This window comes from Mytilus galloprovincialis, chromosome 14 (assembly GCF_965363235.1).
Source record: "Mytilus galloprovincialis chromosome 14, xbMytGall1.hap1.1, whole genome shotgun sequence".
Taxonomy (NCBI): Eukaryota; Metazoa; Mollusca; class Bivalvia; order Mytilida; family Mytilidae; genus Mytilus; species Mytilus galloprovincialis.
In genome coordinates, this window is record NC_134851.1 from 35,790,932 (window position 1) to 35,814,482 (window position 23,551).

Below are 23,551 nucleotides of genomic sequence, written 5' to 3' on the forward strand. Positions count from 1 at the left end.
ATATTGTATTTGCTTATTTTAAAAAGATGACGTTTTGATGACGTCGCATGGCGACGTTTCAGTACATTTTGCTTTTTCAGTAAATACTTCATCTGTTGATAATTTCTGTGAACGTTTTGTGCATATCTAAATAGTTTTACCTATGTTGAAAGATGTGCTTAGTATCAAATCATAAAAATACAAATTGTTTAGTCTCTAGGAAATCTTGTAAGATTTTCGCTGCTAGTTTTGCTAAATAGGTGCAATTTGGGTACTCGGTGCAATTTGGGTACTCGGTGCAATTTGGGTACCGTTACGTTATAATTTAGTTGATAAAAGTTTCATATACTTCAGGCAAAGAAAGATTAATAGATTAATCTCACAGAATATTTTTGTTTCAATTAAAAAGTAGCCTCCGAAAAAAAGTAGCTGCTGGTATCATTGGTATATAAAATGGAACTTACGCTTAAGATAATGTGAGTTTTTTTTTAAAGAAAGTCATTGTTACTTAAGATAAAGCAAAGTGAAAACCAATTAAATTTATTTTCAGGAAATCTTGAACTACTACGAAATACTACGTTTACAGTTTCCAGGTGCTGAAATTGATGCTTCAACATTTGAAGATTATATTGAAGCAATACAACCAATCAAGATTAGAATCAACTACCAGTTTTGACACAAGAAATTGGAGATACTTGGATTCAAGGAATCTCTTCAGATCCCTATAAGCTTACTTTCCAAAGAGCGTTTCAAACAGGACTTGAACTTTGTTTTCATTCAAGTAATATTATGATTTTAAATTTTATGTAAAATTAAATCAAATATAAAAGATAGTAACAAAAAAGAAAAATAAGAAAGCTGGCTGAAAGAGAACAATCAACTCTATAATAAATTATGCGTAGGAAATATCGCCATTCTACCAGATAAAGAGAACAAGTAATTATTTAACCTTTGGAATATCAATGTATGGTGATATGATGTCATATCTTAAATCAACGTTTCACCACATCATAAAGAGCAATTTCAGTACTTTTAACTACGGAAAATACCCTTAACGGTTTAAAGGCTACATATTTTATTATGAGCTTGTGACGTAATGTGTTTTTCTTACTGTTTGATTTTTTTCTCTAAAGATGAATGTAATTATATACTGCAGCTGTGCTATTTGAGCAGTCAAATTGCATTGACCGTATATTCATATGTGATATACAGTCACTGACCGTATATCACCTTGTTTATGACGTTGACAATGTGTTTCCGTAGAGTTTTATTTATGACGCCAATAAAACATACCGGTTCGCGGCAATTTTACGTTGTCCGCTCACAATTAAAGAATGACGGTTTTTACCCTAAATACTTCATTTTGAACAGTTATAAGAGTTGCGGTATATAAAGAATAACCATACATTGTCTCGAAATATCAATCTGTTATGTGTACTCGGCTCGAAACAGGTAGAAAAGCTCGGCACAGCCTCGCACAAATAACATTGATATTTCGAGACAATGTATGGTTATTCTATATATACAGACCCTAGGATAAAAGATGCAGTTAGGTTTCTTGTCAAAGTACCCGAGCATACATGGGGTCTTCCAAGTGTTAGAGACAACATTAACTGGACAAATGTTGCGTTTCAGAAAGCATTGACAGGTATGTTTTTAAATGAACTAAATAAGTTATGTATACAGTAAAGAAAACATCTTATAAAAGTATAAGTTTGATTTTCTTTAAGAATAGCTGATAACGTCAATGTTTGGTTTCATTGACATTTCAAAATTATCATTGTTAGTTCACTTTATTTTATTATAACAGAGGATAACCATTATTATAGTTTAGCGGAAAAGATCGACCCTACACTGTAAATCTAAGTGTTAATGAATAGAACACTGCTTGAACGCTTTTTTGTAACACTTTTTGAACGTGTAATGGTGTTCCAAATGTTTACACTAGTGTTCATCAATTGAATGTGTGGTGTTCAGTTTTTAATGCCTTTCTGTTTCATTTTTGAACACTTGATGATAGAGACCTTAACATTAGTGTTCAACGATTTAACGTGTCCGAATGTTCAAAATCTTAATACGTCGACGCGTTCAACAGCCATGTTACACTTTTTGAACACACAGAACATGTTTAAAACCAGAAATGTTAAGATCCAGAACACCAGATGTTAACATTCAGAACAGTTGACATAGGTGTTCAAAGTGATGGTGTTCAAATGTGGAACATGTTCTATTTTCAAGCGTACATAATGTTCCATAAATACTAAACTTAATTAAACTGTTATAAAAACTATATTGAATCAGGCAAAATATAACAATAAAACATATTTTAACAAGTAATTCTTTATATAATCAAATGAGCATATATGTAAGACATATAAGAAAAGTACACAAGAATACCTTATGCAATCACAAGTAACAGTCAGTGAAACCACATACATAATGTTTTTAAACTGACTTCATATCACAAATAAGTATTTACCCTTACATGAAAAGATAGTTGCTGCATCATGTGTATCCTAACCGAAAAAGCATGTCAATGTGATAAGTTGATAGTTTATGATATAGATATTTGTCACAATGAAAGTTTAAAAGTTTGCAAATTCCAACAGTTCTTGTACGATCACATACAATGTATGCTCCACTTTTCAGTGCATCTTCCCTTAAAGCTACCAACTGGGTGGCATTTTATGTGTTGTTATCAACTTCCGAATGTCAAAGTCCTCCACAACAAGTTAAGTCTATGAGCCTATAAATCCTGCAAAATAAAATTTAAAATCAATAGAAGAGAGTTTTTTTTATAAAACATCAAATTATGCAATGATTGTTATGCTTTAATTTCGATATATACTAGAGGACAAATTGAAATTCTATGGCACTGAAACGCAAGTTTTGAAATTATAAATTACAAAAGTCGATTTCTTGACCTAAGGTATACAGATATAGAAATGAGACACCCACATAAGCTATAAATAGAATAAAATTCAAAACAGTGTGGCTGTGGCCATTGATTGACACATTAAATTCATCCATTGACTGGGACAATTTAGGTGAACGTTTGTATGTAACGACCACTGATCACTATGTACTTTTTAAAGACACTTAAACTATGGGGTCACCAAAGGTTCTCAACACCTCAATAAAGTAATTCGAAAAAATTAATCAGAAATAACACGATGTTTTGATTTATACCAATTATATAAATCAAAACATAAAGGTTATTCCTGATTATTTTTTCGAATTACTTTATAATTAAAGGCGTTAAGAAACCTTTGGTGACCCCACAGTTTAAATGTCTATCGTAGGTACGTCGTGAACAGTGGTCGTTACAGACAAACGTTCACGTAAATTGTCCCAGTCAATGGATGAATTTAATGTGTCAATCAATGGCCACAGCCACACTGTTTTGAATTTCATACTATAAATATATTATCATACCTTTTTTGATATCTTTTTTTCCCCCAACACTTTATAGAATGCAGAAATGACCTTCGTGGGATTATTGGCTACCGGTTCCTAATTCAAACATTTCAATCTAACGATTCCTGCAAATAAATAAAAAAAGGAATGCATTTTCTAAATCAAAAATGGTGTTCCAAATATTTACACTAGTGTTCATCAATTGAATGTGTGGTGTTCAGTTTTGAATGCCATTGTGTTTCACTTTTGAACACTTGATGTTAGAGTTATTTAACACTTAGTGTTCATCAATTGAATATGTGGTGTTCAGTTTTTAATGCCATTGTGTTTCATTTTTGAACATTTGATGTTAGAGCCCTTAACACGTAGTGTTCATCAATTGAATGTGTGGTGTTCAGTTTTTAATGCCTTTGTGTTTCACTTTTAACACTTGATGTTAGAGTTCTTAACACTTGGTGATCTTCAACTAATATACGTGGATGACAAAAATCATCATTTATTCTGTATAACAGACAGACGACCACAGACTGGTTATTCATCAGTTTAGGAAATCATTAGTTATTTACGTTTAATCTAAATCCTGTTCTTGAATTCGTCTTTTATGTTGAATATTTGGATATAACGGTTATGAATATTTGACAAATATATATATCTGACATGAGAAAATAACAAGGAAACCATCGAACTACCTATGGAGATTATCCTAAGTTGTTACTCACTTCTTTCGTGTTCATGTGGGATAGAAATCCCTTCTCCAGTTCTCTTCCTTATGTGTATCCATTCTTTGTTAAACCGCCTAAATCACCAGCCGATTTCTGTTTCCGGTATTTGGTACCCTGGTACATTTTTTTAACGCTTGGTGTTCAAAATTTCGAGCGATTTGAACACTGATTGAACATGTAATGTTGATAAACTGAACGGATTATGAAATAAGATAAACATCGACATATTTTTATTACGATATTATCATAACAGGCCTCATTGATATGCATAATTTTGTCACTTATAAGTAAAACTAGTAATAATAATAAAATAAGTTCATAAACTATACATATATGCCAGATTGGAAGTTTAATATTTCCCACTTGCTAAAATATTAGTAAAAAATTCACAAGATCATCATCCTGCGTATACATTCATATACTGACTGGCTTTAAAAACGCAACACTCATTTTGTAGATTTTTTTTCACCAAATAATGTTTGATCCTCATACAACTACTATTCATGCTCATCATATGTCTTTCCCTTTCGAAAAATAAACATCTGACTTACCTGTGGTTATTGAACATACCAGATTTTTTAGATCGCACGAAATTTCAGAAAGAGAAATTTCGAGCCAATAAAAGATTTTTTCCGTTTTTTTTCTTTGTGAAACAGTTCGTTCAATCCTTGGACACACTTTAATCATTTAAAAAATGTTGCATCTCCATATTGCCAAAACTCAGGAATGAAAAGCTGAATCAACTCATTAGAATTCTGCAAACAGGAAAACGTGAACGTGCTGCAACACAAAAAATTGACGTCAGAAACTTGTCTTACTGTCCTTCCGACAATGATACCGGTAGACTGGATTTGTTGAAGACCATCACAGACTAGATCAACATGTAGTGACAATGCAACGTCAATAGAATTTGATTAGACAACGTCATTTGTGAGACAGATCTACGGCCACAACGTCAACTGCTAACCAAATTGATGAATGAAATTTTGCACAGATTAATGCCATAAATGTTTCCCATTAACTGAACTGGCAAAGAATCGACTGCAGAAAAACATTTAGAGCCTTAAAGTTTAAACCGCATAATTGACAAAACACATTGTAATGGGTGGAATAACGGCAAAATCAGAAGGTGCAAAACAGAAACCAAAACGTGCCGAACAGAAATGGTTGACCTTTTTGACAATCATTTTGGCGTTTGTTACAGGCAGTCATTGCTTTTGACGGTGACACGTTCATTGGTATGGGGAAAACCAGGGTTTCAGTGATACCACAATATTTGAACATCGAAAAGGACGTAATCAATTCAACTTTCGAACTGCATTTTTTTTTCAAACATTTAAGTAATGACAGAACTTTCTATTCATAAGTTTGTTTACAAAAAAAATGCATAATTAAAAATGAAAATTGAAAAGAATAATCTAGTGTTGCGTTTCTAAAGCCGGTCAGTATATATTTTAAAGAATTTCTTTTTGAATTTGCCAATTGGAAGGATAGAAAATCGTACAAACGACTGTCTTCTTTTTTAGATCAGAATTTGAACATCGGTGTTCACCGTGTCTGAACACACATGTTAATATTTTTAACACAAACGTTAAATCTTTGAACACGTTTCTAAGCATGAACATATGACGTTAAAATATTGAACATTCGGTGAACAAATTTTGAACGCGTCCGGACGCGTCAGGCGTCAGGTATATTTACAGTGTATAAACGATTATAAACTAGCAGGTCCTCGGAACTCACGGTGTTCATTTTTGAAAGACAGTGACTCCCTTACTGTTTATGTTTCTACAATTATATTTTTTGAACTGGTCCTTGAATGCCAAACAATGGCTATGTTTGAAGAGCACATAACGAGACGTAAAATGTATTCTAAGAGACGACACTTAGAAAACAAAAAAGCAGCTTCTAACTAGTGATTATTTAAAACGATTTTTTACCGGGTTCCATAACTCAAACAGTCCTAGTTTACCAAAAAATGTACGTAAAAGATGCAGTTAAATAATTGGCCCTTTCGCGCCAAACCTTCTGTTAGCCATTAACAGTACCAGTAAAACACACGAAGTAGTATAAAACAGAGTCAGATTCGGTTTGCGAAAACTGTTTCCCTGCAACCTGTATAATAATTTTGTATACTAGTATTCTCTATTGATAATTTTTTATAAGTTGTAATCTTCCATATTTCAACAGAAAATACTACTTGTCATCAAGCATTTAGCAGACGATATTTGTTTATTAAAAGATTTGAGCCCATAAAAATACAGTAGCTCTACAAAGTGTTTTGGAAATCGAGTCAAGACAATTTCGGACTGATGTTCGACTATCGTTAACATGCAACATATCTTCACGTAGTTTTCATACCCTTTCGACCACACAACAGTCGTAAAATCATTTATAGTTTTATTATGAGGGCAACTGTATTGCTCCCTATTTTGCCATGGTCTTTTTTATTCGAGTGTCACTGAAGAATCTTTTGTGAACGAAATAACGACAACTAAAAGAAAGTAATATGAATACTAAAAAGTAAATATATTTTGACATGTTTCTCGTTAATTATGTTTAAGGTTCAAACTATAGAAATTGTGTAATGGCATGGCAAGAACAGCGAGAATTCTTACACGTGGCATTAGATAAATTAGGCAACCATCCACTTGCCGATATTGTAGAATATCTATTGTCCGAAACTAATCCAGTAGACCCTGATGTTGGCGGTAAGAAAGCTTATACAAAACAAATACACGATTTAGATGATTGTAAATGCATGCAAAATGCCATTGTGTGCAGAAAATTAAAATGCAGTTTGATGTTGTATAACATGCTATCCACTTATTTGAGTCAAGACTGCTGTTGGTAATTGTATCGTAGTCACCGTTATGAGCCTTCTAACAAATATGTGCTGTTGATAAAATTTATATTCCTATTCGATCGCAAATGACAAATAATCGGTCTAGATTTTATTTGTTTAAATCGCATTTCAAATAATTAGGCCTCTTCCATAACGAGCACCTAGTGCAGTAAAATTAGTACAGTTAACGTACAACATGCATATTGCTGGATCTGCCGTGATCTTCGAAAAACTTTTTCCCAAAACATCTATATAAATTTTCATCACCAATCAAAACGTAGCTTCATAGTACTCGTGGTGATACGATGTTGGTACTAAAAAAAATGCATGTTATAATACTTTCAATCCAAGCCCCTACAATAGTATAAAATATTTGACCTCTCTAATGTTTACTCCAGTATTCTTCTTTCTAAACTAAATGCCAGATTGAAAGAATGCGTTTAACATTTTATCTGACACTGACATCATCACGATATCTCAATGGATTTGAAATACAGGATACCACGTTTACAGTTAAGTCTGCTACATATGTTGACTAACGTAACGAAACTGACAACGATGGTCGATTAAAAAGTTATTTTTACGACATAATGTGACTCCAATTTTGCTATTGATGACTCACCATAATTAGTGTATATTTAACACTGAAGCCGCACCTGTATATGAAAAATATATCTCACAGTTGATTCGATATTCCAGGCCTTATGTTTCTTGTCATGATTTTCTTGAAATAGAGTTTCATAATCTGCTAAAAAGGAAACCGTTGCATTCCAAATTTTAAAGTTTTAAAAGCATTCATTCGAAAGTTTTAAAAATGCAATCAGATAAGGAATATATGTTTCATAGATGATTATGAATACTTTCCACTTTATAATTTGTACATGCAATGAGTATTACGACGGATGGCAATAACGAGACAGGAACTGTTTACTTATGGTGGTGGTGGTGGTGGGGGGTCTATGTGGGTTTCGTGTAGTATTTTTTAATTGTTGTTTGTCTTTTCATTGTTTTCTTTTTTGAGATAGGTGATGTTTGTTTTTACTAGATTGATGTTGTTTGGTTGACGTGATACCTTTTGTCTGTCTTCATCTACAGCTAGTAGCTTGTAAAAGAACTCTTTCTATAATGTAGCACGACTTTTGAGTACTAAAATTTATTGGAAAGTTGAATCATAAAGAACGTGATCAAGCCCAGTATATTTGTACTGTTATTACTTAGTTTTATGAAATAAACATGCTTTTGAAGTATCATGTGTTATATTTGTTCACAAATCATTTTAATTGGTCTAGAACGTTAAAATTTAACTACATAACACTATTTCGATTATCAGCTGGGACGATTATAGTATAATAGTCCAAGTTATCAGTGACAATTTAGTTCAAGACATTAAAAAAATATACCTACATTTCAAAATTTTATTAAAAGTGCACATTGTATGACCAAAAGGATGATAAGAAGCTCGTATACTATTAATTAAAGTTGAGTGTAAAGATCTAAAGAATGAACCAAAATGAAACTAAATGAAATTATAAATCGCATCGCAAAAAAATATATTTTGAAAATAGGACACGCTAAATGTATTTCATTTTCCATTACAACTTTATCCTAAAATATTTTACAGAATACCAAATTCAAAACATCACTTCAATTTTAAGCAGATACTTTGAATGTGAACAGGGAATGAAGATAGGCTTCAATGGTGATGGATCTTTAAGAACTTTGTATGATCCTTTTAACAAAGTATGTATTACATATATCATATATCACTGTGCAAGTAGAAAAACATATTTCAGGTCACAACACTAATTCATTTTTGTGTTAAACATCATAAACATATAGCTTCTATTATAGTAAGTATCACAACATTTAAAGCTAAAGCTAACCGAAAGACGTTAATACTTTACCAGTTTGGTCTATCTTACTCAAAACACTTATCATAGAAAATAAAAGTGTAAAGTATGTAATCGTTTATATCATACGGACGAGTTAGGTTAAATACTAGTAGTTGAACTGATGTTTTGTTTCTAAATTTTAAACTTTACGCCATTTTTATGTGTGCGACAGTTAAAAAAAAAGAGTACAAAATTAATTTATTAACCGAACTCCCAAAAAAAAGCACAAATATGGAAGCACTGAGAAGTAAAATACACATTCTGAGATTTTAAAATCTAAAATAACACATTGACTGAAATCAAAATTACACACAGAGATTAAAAAAACCCGAAGGACACACACACAGAATTTAAGATTACACACTGAGATTTTTAATAGACATACTAAGATACATGTATATGGAAAGCCACAGTGAACCCCCCGATTATCATTATTTTTTCCTGTAGAAATACATGGAAACAAAAAATCTTCGGCTTTTAGAAATTCACGACCTCGTCGATTTTTATCAATTATAAAATCTTCGGCTTTTAAAATAAAGACCCCGCCGATTATTTTCAATAATAAAATCTTCGGCTTTTAAAAATCATGACCCGCCGATTATTCGAAAACCGAAACCATAAAATAATCTGCATATGTTATTTAATGATATTGTTTAAAATTGAGAATGGAAATGGGGAATGAGTCAAATAGACAATAATCCGACCAAAGAGCATTAAACAGCCGAAAGCCACCAATAGGTCTTCAATACAGAGAAGAAGAAAAAATCCCGCACCAGAGGTGTTTCAGAAAATGTGTACTAGTTCAGTGATCATGGACCTCATACTAAACTCCGAATTAAATGTTAAATTTAAATGAGCTCAATTAAAAATCATCGAGACTAGTAACAAAGGCCGGAGGCTTCTGGCTTGGAACAGGTTACTAAAATACGGCCAGGTTAAAATATATTTTTGAGATTTCAACACTCCCCCTATACCTCTCGCCAATGTAGAAAAAACAAATATCAATTAAGGTAAATTAATTTGAGCATGAACACTCACAGTCATGTGTAACCCCACCAAGTTCTATATGTAAAATTGAAAAAGGAAATGGGGCATGTGTCAAAGCGACAACAACCCAACCATAGAGCAGACAACAGCCTACTCTAAATTTTGTGCATATAGTTCAGTGGTTTTCATGGAGCTAAATTGACTAGGCTCCTCCCCGTAGATTATTTTTGGTTCAGATTTTATTAGAATGATAGTAATAATCGGTGGGTCCTGCAGATTATGTTTGGCTTGGATGTTATAATAATAAGCGGCGGGTCCGGGATCCGCAGATTGTCCCGAAGATTGTCCCGTAGATTATTTCGGAAGATTTCACAAATACATACGGAGATAACTATGCAAATTTAGAATGAATACTCATGAGATGAATAATTCAACAGATTAATATCTTGGTCTTCCGAACTCTCGTCATTAAAATTGAATGCGTTTTCTTCAACCACTATTCGTAATACATTTCAAGACTAAACAAGGTTTTTTGCTTACTCATATTCATAAGTTTGTTGCTTATAATTCAGATTATTATAAACAGTGTCGCTATCGGGATTTTTTGCTTAAAAATGTTTAAGCACGAGTCCCTTTTAAAAATAAACTTTCAACTGCTATCCTGATTTTGCAAAGTAATCTTTATAGTTTTGTTACGTTTATATGCTATAATAGGAACTTGGGTTAACAATTCACTTCATTGTTTTCATTTTTCAGATTGTTCCAATACTTTCGTAAAATCTTAATAAAGTTTTTCACCATTTGGTTATATGATGTAATACGAGTAAGTGGGGATTTTTCTTGTATTTTTTTAAGTCGCCAAATTGAAGGACTAACGATTTATGTCCCCTAACTGTTTTATGCGTGTAAGAGAATCAGATTAAGTATGCGAATTAGATATGTGCGCATATAAAGTGCGTCTTTTTGAAATATCAGTGTTTAATTTCAATTCTCAATGTGTATTTTACATTTTGTATAATCTCAATGTGTGTTTATGGTTTTTTATTCGTAGTGTGTAATTTTTTTCAAAAATGGGTTGAAACATAGCTTTGACGAAATCGACTTGTCATAGACAACACATATTTCCGGAAATATCAATTTATTTGTCTTTATTAATATTACTTTTAATTTTTGGTCTGTTTTTTTTTTTGTGATATCCATTTGACGTGGTCGGTACTTATGCATCCTGTCAATGTGTTGTTTGTATTATCTATGTTTGCTAGTGTGCTTTGTCCGTGTGACTTTTTGTGTTTCTTTGATACATATACATGTAACGTGGCTCTGTATTTTCAACATCCCGTCATTATGTTTTTGTTCTATTATGATTATTGCATACTTTGGTCGACAAAATTATATTATATCTCTACCTGTGTGACGTTTACATTCCGACTTCAAAAGCGCGATTATACATCAGAGTTGATGTTAACATAGCCATTCGGTAACATGACTTAAGATATTTCAAACCTTTATTGGTTAATTTTAACATACTTAAAAAAAAGTACAAAAATAAGTAAGAATGAACGCGGTTGTTAAATTTGATAAATGCTTTTTAGTGTTTCCTTGTTAAATATTTGGTTTTTTTTTGTTCTGATTGAGTTTTTGACACGGTGATGACTGCTATACCCCTATTTTGAAAATTTTACCTATTATGTCTTTTTAGCTCAACTGACCCAAAGGGCCAAGTGAGCTTTTCTCATCACTTGGCGTCCGGCGTCCGTCGTCGTCCGTCGTCGTCGTCCTGCGTTAACTTTTACAAAAATCTTCTCCTCTGAAACTACTATGCAAAATTTAACCAAACTTGGCCATAATCATCATTGGGGTATCTGGTTTACAAAATGTGTCCGGTGACCCGGTCAACCAACCAAGATGGCCGCCATGGCTAAAAATAGAACATAGGGGTAAAATGCTGTTTTTGGCTTATAACTCAAAAACCAAAGCATTTAGAGCAAATCTGACATGGGTCATATTGTTCATCAGGTCAATTCTATCTGCCCTTAAATTTTCAGATGAATCGGACATTTCGTTGTTGGGTTGCTGCCCCTGAAATGGTAATTTTAAGGAAATTTTGCTGTTTTTGGTTATTATCTTGAACATTATTATAGATAGAGATAAACTGTAAACAGCAATAATGTTCAGCAAAGTAAGATCTACAAATAAGTCAACATGACCAAAATGGTCAGTTGACCACTTTAGGAGTTATTGCCCTTTATAGTCAATTTTTAACCATTTTTCGTAAATCTTAGTAATCTTTAAAAAAAATCTTCTCCTCTGAAACTACTGGGCCAAATTTAACCAAACTTGGCCATAATCATCATTGGGGTATCTAGTTAAAAAAATGTGTCTGGTGACCCGGCCAACCAACCAAGATGGCCGCCATGACTGAAAATAAAACATAGGGGTCAAATGCAGTTTTTGGCTTATAACTCAAAAACCAAAGCATTTAGAGCAAATCTGACAGGGTAAAATTGTTCATCAGGTCAAGATCTATCTACCCAGAAATTTTCAGATGAATTGGACATTTCGTTGTTGGGTTGCTGCCCCTGAAATGGTAATTTTAAGGAAATTTTGCTGTTTTTGGTTATTATCTTGAATATTATTATAGATAGAGATAAACTGTAAACAGCAATAATGTTCAGCAAAGTAAGATCTACAAATAAGTCAACATGACCAAAATGGTCAGTTGACCACTTTAGGAGTTATTGCCCTTTATAGTCAATGTTTAACCATTTTTCGTAAATCTTAGTAATCTTTTAGAAAAATCTTCTCCTCTGAAACTACTGGGCCAAATTTAACCAAACTTGGCCATAATCATCATTGGGGTATCTAGTTTAAAAAAATGTGTCCGGTGATCCGGCCAACTAACCAAGATGGCCGCCATGGCTAAAAATAGACCATAAGGGTAAAATGCAGTTTTTGGCTTATAACTCAAAAACCAAAGCATTAAGAGCAAATCTGACATGTTTAATATTGTTTATCAGGTCAAGATCTATCTGCCCTGAAATTTTCAGATGAATCGGACATTTCGTTGTTGGGTTGCTGCCCCTGAAATGGTAATTTTAAGGAAATTTTGCTGTTTTTGGTTATTATCTTGAATATTATTATAGATAGAGATAAACTGTAAACAGCAATAATGTTCAGCAAAGTAAGATCTACAAATAAGTCAACATGACCAAAATAGTCAGTTGACCACTTTAGGAGTTATTGCCCTTTATAGTCAATTTTTAACCATTTTTCGTAAATCTTAGTAATCTTTTAGAAAAATCTTCTCCTCTGAAACTACTGGGCCAAATTTAACCAAACTTGGCCATAATCATCATTGGGGTATCTAGTTTAAAAAATGTGTCCGGTAACTCGGCCAACAAACCAAAATAGCCGCCATGGCTAAAAATAGAACATGGGGGTAAAATGCATTTTTTGGCTTATAGCTCAAAAACCAAAGCATTAAGAGCAAATCTGACAGGAAGTAAAATTGTTGATCAGGTCACGATCTATCTGCCCTGGAATTGTCAGATGAATCGGATAATCGGTTGTTATGTTGCTGCCCCTGAATTGGTAATTTTGAGGAAATTTTGCTGTTTTTTTGTTATTATCTTGAATATTATTATAGATAGAGATAAACTGTAAACAGCAATAATGTACAGCAAAGTAAGAACTAAAATAAGTCAGTATGACCAAAATAGTCAATTGACCCCCTAAGGAGTTATTGCCCTTCATAGTCAATTTTTAATAATTTTCTTAAAATTTGAAGATTTTCAATAACATTTTCCACAGAAAGTACTGTTATAGATAGAGATAATTGTAAGCAGCAAGAATGTTTAGTAAAGTAAGATCTACAAACACATCACCATCACCAAAACACAATTTTGTCATGAATCCATCTGTGTCCATTGTTTAATATTCACATAGACCAAGGTGAGCGACACAGGCTCTTTAGAGCCTGTAGTTTTATTGACGCATTGCTGTCAATAAAATGGAATTTGATGCGATGGTCATACAAGTGAGAGGTTTAGCACTATAAAACCAGGTTTAATCCACCATTTTCTACATTAGAAAATGCCTGTACTAAGTCAGGATTATGACAGTTATTGTCCATTCATTTGATGTGTTTGATCTTTTGTTTTTTCCATTGGATTAGGGACTTGCCGTTTTGAATTTTCCTCGGCGTTAAGTATTTTTGTGATTTTACTTTTTTTTTTAATATCATCCGTAAACATCAGGCGACAAAGTGCATTTACATTTTAACATGTTATAGTTCAGAATACGCATGTAATGCTAGGCCCTTAACCGTTGCCAGTGAAATTTAAATTTATTAACTTAAAGTAAATAAACAAATAACTATTAAGCTTGAATGAATATTTAAAAAAATAATTAATATTTTTCGATTAAAAAAAATAGCTGAATATTTTACCATTTACCATTTGCCTTTTTAGAATACCATTACAAATTAGTTATCCAAGCTAATATCGAAAGTAGTCTTTAAGTTTTGCTTATTTAAGCCCTTAAAACAAGTTGAACGGAAAGAACCCATACTTACAAAAGCTTTATGGTATCTAATCATTATATCTAGAATATGGATTTACTAGAAGAAAAAACAATTTGAGGTACATTAACCTATGTAAAATAAACCTTTGTTTAAAGCAATGCAATTTTCCAACAAAAGATTAATATCCATTTTTCCTGATAGAGTTAAGCTTTGGCTAGTGACATATAGAATACTTATGTCGTATTGTGTATCAGCTTCTTAGTCGTAGTTGTCATTGTCTGAAGGCGATAGTGGGCACATGTATACCTTGGACAACTTGCACATTTTGTTCTTCACGTCCCAATTAAAGGACCCTGTGATGAAATTACAGTTGTTAAATACAATTGAGGATATGTGTTTAATAGGGAACATTGTGTAATTTTAGCAATCACATATAAAGTACTGATTAGAATTATTTTCAAAATTATCAGAAAGATGATAGAATAACTGTTTGCAATTGCAGGTTAATTGGGCATCAAATCACTCTAACCCAATGGGAGCTATACTACATAACACGTATAATTAATCAGATTTTAGTTATATGTCATCATTGTATAACTACTACGGAGGGGCAGGATATGATAAACCTAATTCTACTAAGAATGCAAATCCAGAGTCTAAACTTTGGAAGACTAAATTAAACAGAATGTGGAGATTAGATCAAGGTATGGATTTCAAATATATAATTCTTACATCAACAAGATGTATGACGGCGATTACACCTCCATTTTGTTGGTAGGGTTCGTGTTGTTTAACCTTAATGTTTCTGTGTTGCGTCTTGTGTACTATTATTTGTCTGTTTGTCTGTTTCCATGTTTAGCCATGGCGTTATCTGTTCATATGTCCCTCTGGTATCTTTCGCCCCTCTTTTACAATGCTTTCCATACATGTTTTTGGAATAACTATCTTGACCGAAAGTATATGAAGTCATTAATATCAACATCGAAAAGCATCATATAAAAGTGTAATAGGATCTTAATTTCATTAAATACCACAGCTCCGATTATATTTCATAGTATGTGTAAGTGCTGGATGAAACAAATAGAATTCAAACATTGTTATTTTTCTTCTGAATTTAGTAATTCAAGACAAAATATATATCATCGTTTTTTGTAGTGTAACATCAAACTCACCAATAGAAAAAGATGTGGTATAAGTCACATTCACACAACTCTCTATCCAAGTCACAATGTGTAAAAAGTAAACCATCGTAGGTCAGAGTATGGCCTTTAACACGGAGCCTTGGCTCACAATGTTAAGCAAACTATCAAAGGCACAAAACGACTAGTGTAAAACAATTCACAAAGAAAAATCAACAGTCTAATCGGTTAGAGAAACGAAAATCACTTATGAACCACATCAACACACGACAACTACTGAACAACAAGTTCCTGACTTCGGACATGTGCAAAGAAATACAGCGGGTTTAATCGTTTTAAATAGTAGTATAATATTACATCATAGAAAGACAAACTTTAAAAACTTTAAAAATATCAATTGAAATGACTGAACTCGATCAAAAAGAAATATTAATATAAACATTTCTGTAAATATCACCCTTAAACAAAACATCGCAGTATCCACGAGTTTTGTGTATATATACTTTTCCTGGACTAAAAAACAAATTTGAATTCCCTGTGTTCTTAAAAAGATCTTGAATTTTTTTTTTTGATACGTATAGATGAAACAGATACGATTATTAAATTATCATCAATATATATGTTTATACTGGCTTTTATTTAGATTCGTGTAGATTTGTCCTAGAACTTGTGATGGAAAATTCGACTGCAAATACATCCTATGGTGCCCCACAGACCATTATAGTAGAATGCAATGAACGACAGTCAGACGAAACTTCTCCTGCCGGTAAACACGTTGAAGTTTTTAAAATACAACCTTACACATGCATACATCACCTGTCATTTATTCCTTTTTTTAAACGACTATATGTGTCAGTGGTTTCAATAAGTACGACAACGTCCAATATCGGGTGAAACCACCGTTCACACGATCATCGAAACAAACCTACATATATATGGATACAATGTTGAATTCTTTGTAGAGGTAGTTTTTGTCATTCCTGCTGCAAATGTTGAGCTAGTTCTAACACTAGGTGTACACTTTAAAAAAACACAATGCTAAACACATCATTTGTGCATTTTGGTCTAAACTTGTCCCAGTTCTAAAGATGTTTACATGTATTGTGTGTAAATATTAACTACAATCCTTAACACTTTAATACTTCAACATCTAATACAAAGGTTTAATTTCTAGGCACGAATTTAACAGTGTATATTTTGAAGATTGGGAATGATCTATCTTCAGACACCTTGTAATCTAATTAATAATTGAATCATTGCTCTATCTAAATCAGTTTGTTTTGGAATTTGGAGACAAACACTTATTGGTCACTTTGACTCGCAAATAACCTATGCCAGCTTCAGCTGTTTAGAATATAACGATATTATCATTACCATCATCAAATCTTGTTTGAAAACACACAAACGATACATAATGATGTATATACACTCCACATGTGTTTTTCGTATAAGTATGTGTACTCGTGTTCAAAGTTCGTTAAGCCTGCATTATTAAATATTTGGAAGCAACACAATCACCTAGGCCTAAATATAAAATCTAAAACCCATTTATGTGATCGTTGCCCCTAGTTTTTAAACAATTGTGCATTGAAATGTAGGAAATAGATAATTATGTAATTCATGTAAATATTTAAAACAAAAAGTACAGAATAAACAAAGCGTCTTTAGTTCCAGATCCCTTTTCGGTGCCCGTCAAGTCACTTATTTCTTATTGAATTATGTCATTAATTATTCGAAAGGACTTACTTGTTGCTACGATCAAACTTAATTTGTTTTTTCATTCATCAACGATGCAATACAATGAATACAGAGCATATTTTCTAGCCTTTCGGAACACCAGAAATCACTCGTTCAATCTGTAAATGTTGTCAAAACTTTTAAGCATGGAGCCTGTACTTTTCTCTTTGCACTCTTCAAAATTTTCTGAATTCATAATGACTATAGTTCTAAATATCCGCACAACAGAGTTAAATCTGCAAATTGGCGGAAGCAAATTTTTGTTCTTCCCTCGTCGGAATTTGAACTATAAGGATATCAAGACAACACCGCCTGCACTGTGTCCGGTGCTCTAGACCACTCACCCACATAGACTTAATGGCCGAGTGAAACAGAGCGCTTATATATAAATCTTGTGTAAACAAAAATGCTAAAAACATCATCCCATGAGACTGTATAAATAAGATTAGGTCGAAGGTTTTCAGTTATGATTCATTATACTCAATATTCTAAGGGTCATATAAGTGGTACCTACAATAATATGTGAGACGCAGTAATTGATTTTTTGGGATCTCAGTTGAAAATAGCTGTCGAGAATTGTATACATAAACATAAGGAAATTGTGCTTAAAATATTCAAACTGAGTTTGTGGTTGAAACGTGTCATATTTCATAACACAAAACATGTCACAGTCCCTCATTCATCTATGAGTCTGTTCAACATTAACCTGGGTTAGCACTTTATTCAACCTAAATTACTCGCGTATATGAATAAATAAACTCATCATAGATACCAGGACTAAATTTAGTATATAGGCGTTTCGTCTACAAAAGACTCATCAGTGACGCTCGAATCCAAAAAAGTTAAAAAGGTCAAATAAAGTACGAAGTTGAAGAGCATTGAGGACTAAAATTCCTAAAGGTTTTGCCAAATACAGCTAAGGTAACCTATGCCTGAGGTAGAAAAGCCTTAGTATTTCAAAAAATTCAAAAATTTGTAAACAGTAAATTTATAAATATAACCATATCAATGACAATTCATGTCAGCACAAAAAATGCTCGTTCTGCTTTGTTGTTAATACTTCCGCTTTATTTACTCTTGAACAAACCGAATTAATCAATTAGCTTTTGTTCGTTAATGTGAGGAACTAAGTAATCAATTTAATAGAAACGAACAGGTGAATAAATGAAATCCTGAAATCTAAAATATAGAAACTTAACACTGGTAAAACTACCTACGCTCTTCCAAAAAATAGCTTATTTTCACGAAAAGTACAAGTTTTCGTACAAATGAACAAGTTTAACTATATCATTTGGGCTTTGAAGCAAGAGTTATTTTGAAGAGCAAGACACCAAGCCGTCTAGCGGAATCAATTTCTTACTACTTCAGTCCAGCAGTACCAAAATCAAACCGAAAGTGGTATTTGTCAAAAGTTGGTTATCTCGTTGATCATACAAATGTCGTTCAGAATGGAAGTCAATATGTACACGGTATAGTAATTTTTAGCTCACCTGACCTGAAAGGTCAAGTGAGCTTTTCTCATCACTTGGCGTCCGTCGTCCGTCGTCGTCGTCGTCTGTTAACTTTAACAAAAATCTTCTCCTCTGAAACTACTGAGCCAAATTTAACCAAACTTGACCACAATCATCACTAGGATATCTTGTTTTAAAAATGTGTCTGATGACCCGCCTGCCAACCAACGTGGTCGACATGGCTAAAATTAAATATAGGGGTAAAATGCCTTTTTGGCTGATATATCTGAAACTAAAGCATTCAGAGCCAATCTGACAAGGTGAAAAATGTTTATGAGGTTAAGATCTATCCGCCTTGAAATTTTCAGACGAATCCGACAACCCGTTGTTTGGTTGCTTCCAACGAATTGGTGATGTTAGGAAAGTTTGCAGTTTTTGGTTATTATCTTGAATATTGTTATAGATAGAGATAAACTGTAAACAGCAATAATATTCAGCAAAGAAAGATCTACAAATAAGTCAATATTACCAAAATTGTCAGTGGACCCCTCAAGGATTAATTGCCCTTTATAGTAGGGATGGCAACGAGTACTCGAGTACTCGGGTACTCGCTCGGAACGCCGAAAACTCGAGTACAGTTTTAGTACTCGGATACTCGTTTGCCTGTTATACATCTTGATACAGTTATTTTCACATTTCCATTCGCTTTAGTTCTGTTCATATACCTCTTTTGTAATACTAAATAGAATCAATTAACAACATAAATATGTTTATCCTGAGGATTTTGTTATAGTAGTGCAAGCAATTGCAACTACCATTCCTTCCAAGTAAATGTTATCATGTGCACTACTTGTAACAAAAAATAGAAAGTTAAACAGTCTTTCGTCTGAAATTGTTGACCAGATCATATTTCTAAACAAGAATAAAATCAAAGTGACCTGAGGTGAACCCTATGCAACTGATTGGAGAAATTTTTAATGGTGTTGTAAACGGATCAACACTTTCATGGATTGATAATTAACTCATAAAAATTTACCTTTGTTTGTTAATCAAGACTTCTATGTAAACGTGATTGGTATGAGATGTACATTTAATCAATTTAATTTAATTACTCTGTTTTCGAAACTTAACAATAATTGTTTAATTTACAATTTAGAGATAGGCGAAAGTACGAGAGTGACATTCAAACATAAAAGTCGAAAATCAACTGACAACGTCATGGCTAAAAAAAAGAAAATCAGACAAACGATTGTGCCAAAAAAAAAAAAACAACCGAAAAATTAATACTGAGCAACACGAAAAAGCACAAGTAATTTGAAGTCCAATATTGTTGTTGACAAATTAATGGAGAAGTCGTATTATGAAAAAAATTCCAACTCCTCATGCAGGAACAGATGATACATATAATGTCTACTTTGTCGGACTTTATATGCAAATATTTTTTTTGGATTTTATTGGAATGTGGTTCATGAACATGTACACAAACAATAATTGCTATTATAATAGGTTATTTGTGGAAACTGCGGTCGGTAATTCATTGTTTAATTGACACAAAAAAGACAGAGGAGCAAGCTATGTTTGTAGTACGTTTGTCTTTCATTAATATGTTTATGAAAGGTAATAACAAAAACACTACATCCAACCTAAAATCTAAACTTTTCAATAAGCGTTTAAGATTACTCCGAGTACTCGCGAGTACACGAGTATCATGACCGAGTATCCGAATATTAAATTTCAGATCTTTTGACATCCCTACTTTATAGTCAATTTTTAACAATTTTTCGTAAATTTTTGTAATCCCTTACAAAAATCTTCTCCTCTGAAACTACTGAGACAAATTTAATCAAACTTTGTTACAATCATCACTAGGGTATCGTGTTTAAAAATGTGTCCTGAATTGGTGATTTTTATGAAATTTTGCAGTTTTTATACGACCGCAAAAAATTAACAAAATTTGGTCGTATATTGGTATCACTTCGTCGTCGTCGTCAGCGTCGTCCGAAGACAGATGATTTCCGGATAATAGGGGCCAAAAAAGGGGTCCAAATAAGCATTTTTTGTAGATTCGAGACAAAAACTTGTGTTAAAGTGTGTGGATCTTTCTAAATTTGTACCACAAGGTTCCATAGCAAAAAAAGAAACGTTGGGACTGATTTTTTAGGTTATGGCCCAAACTGTTTAGGAATGAAGGGCCAAAAACAATACTTTTCTAATACTTGCATAAATTGCTTATTTCTTGACCAATTTCAATTGGGTTTTATCTTATAATTCTTGGGCTTCTTTAAAATGCTGACTCTAACAGTTTGTTAAGGCCCTGTTTTTAAATTGGTCCACATTGAGGTCAAAATCGTCCAAAATTAAATTTCAACAATAATTGAATAGATGGGGTTCTTTGATATGCTGAATCTAACCATGAATTTATATTTTTTTTGATTTTTGGCCTCTACATCAAATTGAGGTCAAAAGGGTTCAAATTTAAACTTTGTTTGATTTCCTCAAAATTTGAATTATTGAGGTTCTTTGATATGCCGAATCTAACTGTGTATTTATATTTTTATTTATGGGTCCTGTTTTCAAATGGGTCTACATTAAGGTTCAAAGGGTCCTAAATTTAACTTAGTTTGATTTTAACAAAAATTGAATATTTGGGGTTCTTTGATATGCTGAATCTGAACATGTACTCGGATTTTTGATTTTTGGGCCTCGTTATCAAATTGGTCCACATTGAGGTCAAAGGGTCCAAAATTAAACTTTGTTTGATTTAAAAAAAAAATTGAATTCTTGTGTTTCTTTGATATGCTGAATCTTACTATGTATTTATATTTTGGATATAGAACCATTATAGCTAAATTTGAAAATTTTAAGTTCAATATGACCCCGTTCATTCTGTGTCAGAAACCTATGCTGTGTCAAATATTTTAACACAATCCAAATTCAGAGCTGTACCAAGCTTGAATGTTGTGTCCATACTTGCCCCAACTGTTCAGAGTTCGACCTCTGCGGTCGTATTCTAGCTGGAACATTTTATTGGTTATTATAGATAGAGATAAACTGTAGACAGCAACAATGCTCAGCAAAGTAAGATCTACAAATAAGTCAACACGACCAAAATTGTCAGTCGACCCCTTAAGGAGTCATTGTCCTTTATAGTCAATTTTTAACAATTTTCGTAATTTTTTGTAATCTTTTACAATAATCTTCTTCTCTTAAACTACTGAGACAAATTTAACCATAATCAACATTAGGATATCTAGTTTTAAAAATGTGTCCGATGACCCTGCTTTACAACCAAAATGCAGACATGGCTAAAAATAGAACATAGATTAAAAATGCCGTTTTTGGTTTATATCTCTGAAACTAAAGCATTTTAAAAGAGGTGACAGGTGGCAAAAATTGTTCATTACATTTAGATTTATCTGCCCTGAAATTTTCAGACGAGTCCCACTATTCAGGGGCAGCAACCCTTTGTTTGGTTGCTGCCCCTGAGTTAGTAATTTTACGGAACTTTTGCCGTTTTATGTCATCTTATATATCATTATAGTATCTAATAATAGCTTATATCTAATACTATTAATTATGATTTTAACCTTATTTTACATGATTTCCAAAGCATCAGTAAATACAGGTGAGCGACACAGTCTCTTGAGAGCCTCTAGATTATTTGTATATTTTGTTTTACAATAGCTGTTCGCAGAACAATGAAATAATTCCGCAAATACGCAATATTTTACAGCACAGACTAGTAACAAAGTTTTTGTTGTTGAGGAAGAGACAAACATCACTAGAGAAATGAATATCGAAATAGCCCTTTCTTTGAAATATAACAAATTCGTGAGCATTTTTCTGTCTTAAAGTATGTATCCTCAGACAACGCATGTGTTCGACACCATACAAAAAGTTATCTAAAAACAAAGAAATCTCAATATATTATAAGACATTTTTTTTCTCGAAAAGGTGAACAAACTAAGCTACATAGAAAATATTTCGAGTGAAAAAAAATCGATAGTCAAGTTAATGGTTTTTTAAATAAAAATATCTTGAATTAGTAAAGAATATAGTGCAAAAGAAGACTTTTATGTATTTTACAATACATTGTAAAACATTTTGTTTTTGTAAAATAGGTATTGAAGTCTCTCTACATGTTTATCTTTCAGCTGTTGATAATGGGGCATATTATATTGACGAGTCAGGAAATGGTCTTCAGTTAATAACTAAAGATGCACCTTTAGTTGTTATAGGGACAAAAACGAAGCATCCATCACCATTTCCTGTACCACTTGAACCAATTACCGTTGATGACATCAAAGGCATTGGGTTTAACATCTATAATAACATATGGAATACAAACTATGTTTTGTGGTATCCGTATGATGAAAATGATTTCTACAAATCTATATAGACACGACATTCAATTGATTTTATGGTAAGGTAAAGCATGGTAAACACAGATTAATTAAATTAAAAATGTCAAAATAAAATCTTCTGTTTTATTCGTCAACTTCCGCCAGTAGTATAAAGTGCAATATAAGTTTTGTCAAAAGATATAGTATGATTTATTATGTATAAATATATAAATTGTAGATATATACACGCATGTTAAATGTTCGCAGCATCAATAAAACGTATCAGATAACAGATAATGAATACAAGTTGTCTCCCATTGAATATATGTTTCGTATAGCTATAATCAGTGACATATAGCACAAGATTTTCGCAACTGTCCAAATTATCTTTAACTATCATAAACACCAACGAACACTCACGAGAACTCCTTGGTCATTAAAATTACAGAAGGACGGTGCTAGAAATACTTTTTTTTTTGAAAACTGAATAGCTTTCAGTGTAGTAAGGGTTTAGTAT

The 23,551-nt window shown here is 32.6% G+C and overlaps 1 protein-coding gene across 2 annotated transcripts; it reads left to right on the forward strand.

Moving 5' to 3' along the window:
- Positions 1-533: 533 nt before the first annotated feature.
- On the forward strand, positions 534-23,169 carry LOC143058338 (uncharacterized). 2 transcript variants are annotated; one of them, XM_076231817.1, is made up of 5 exons: positions 534-760; positions 1,480-1,627; positions 6,683-6,829; positions 8,585-8,703; positions 14,867-15,062. In XM_076231817.1, exons 2-5 carry the CDS (start codon positions 1,483-1,485, stop codon positions 14,927-14,929), a joined length of 474 nt encoding a protein of 157 aa, XP_076087932.1. In that variant the 5' UTR covers positions 534-760; positions 1,480-1,482; the 3' UTR covers positions 14,930-15,062. The 2 variants fall into 2 exon arrangements, with proteins under 2 accessions (XP_076087932.1, XP_076087931.1); XM_076231816.1 differs by lacking the exons at positions 534-760; positions 1,480-1,627; positions 6,683-6,829 and adding exons at positions 16,147-16,268; positions 18,535-18,709; positions 22,846-23,169 and having other exon boundaries at positions 8,587-8,703; positions 14,867-15,068.
- The last annotated feature ends 382 nt before the right edge of the window (positions 23,170-23,551 follow it).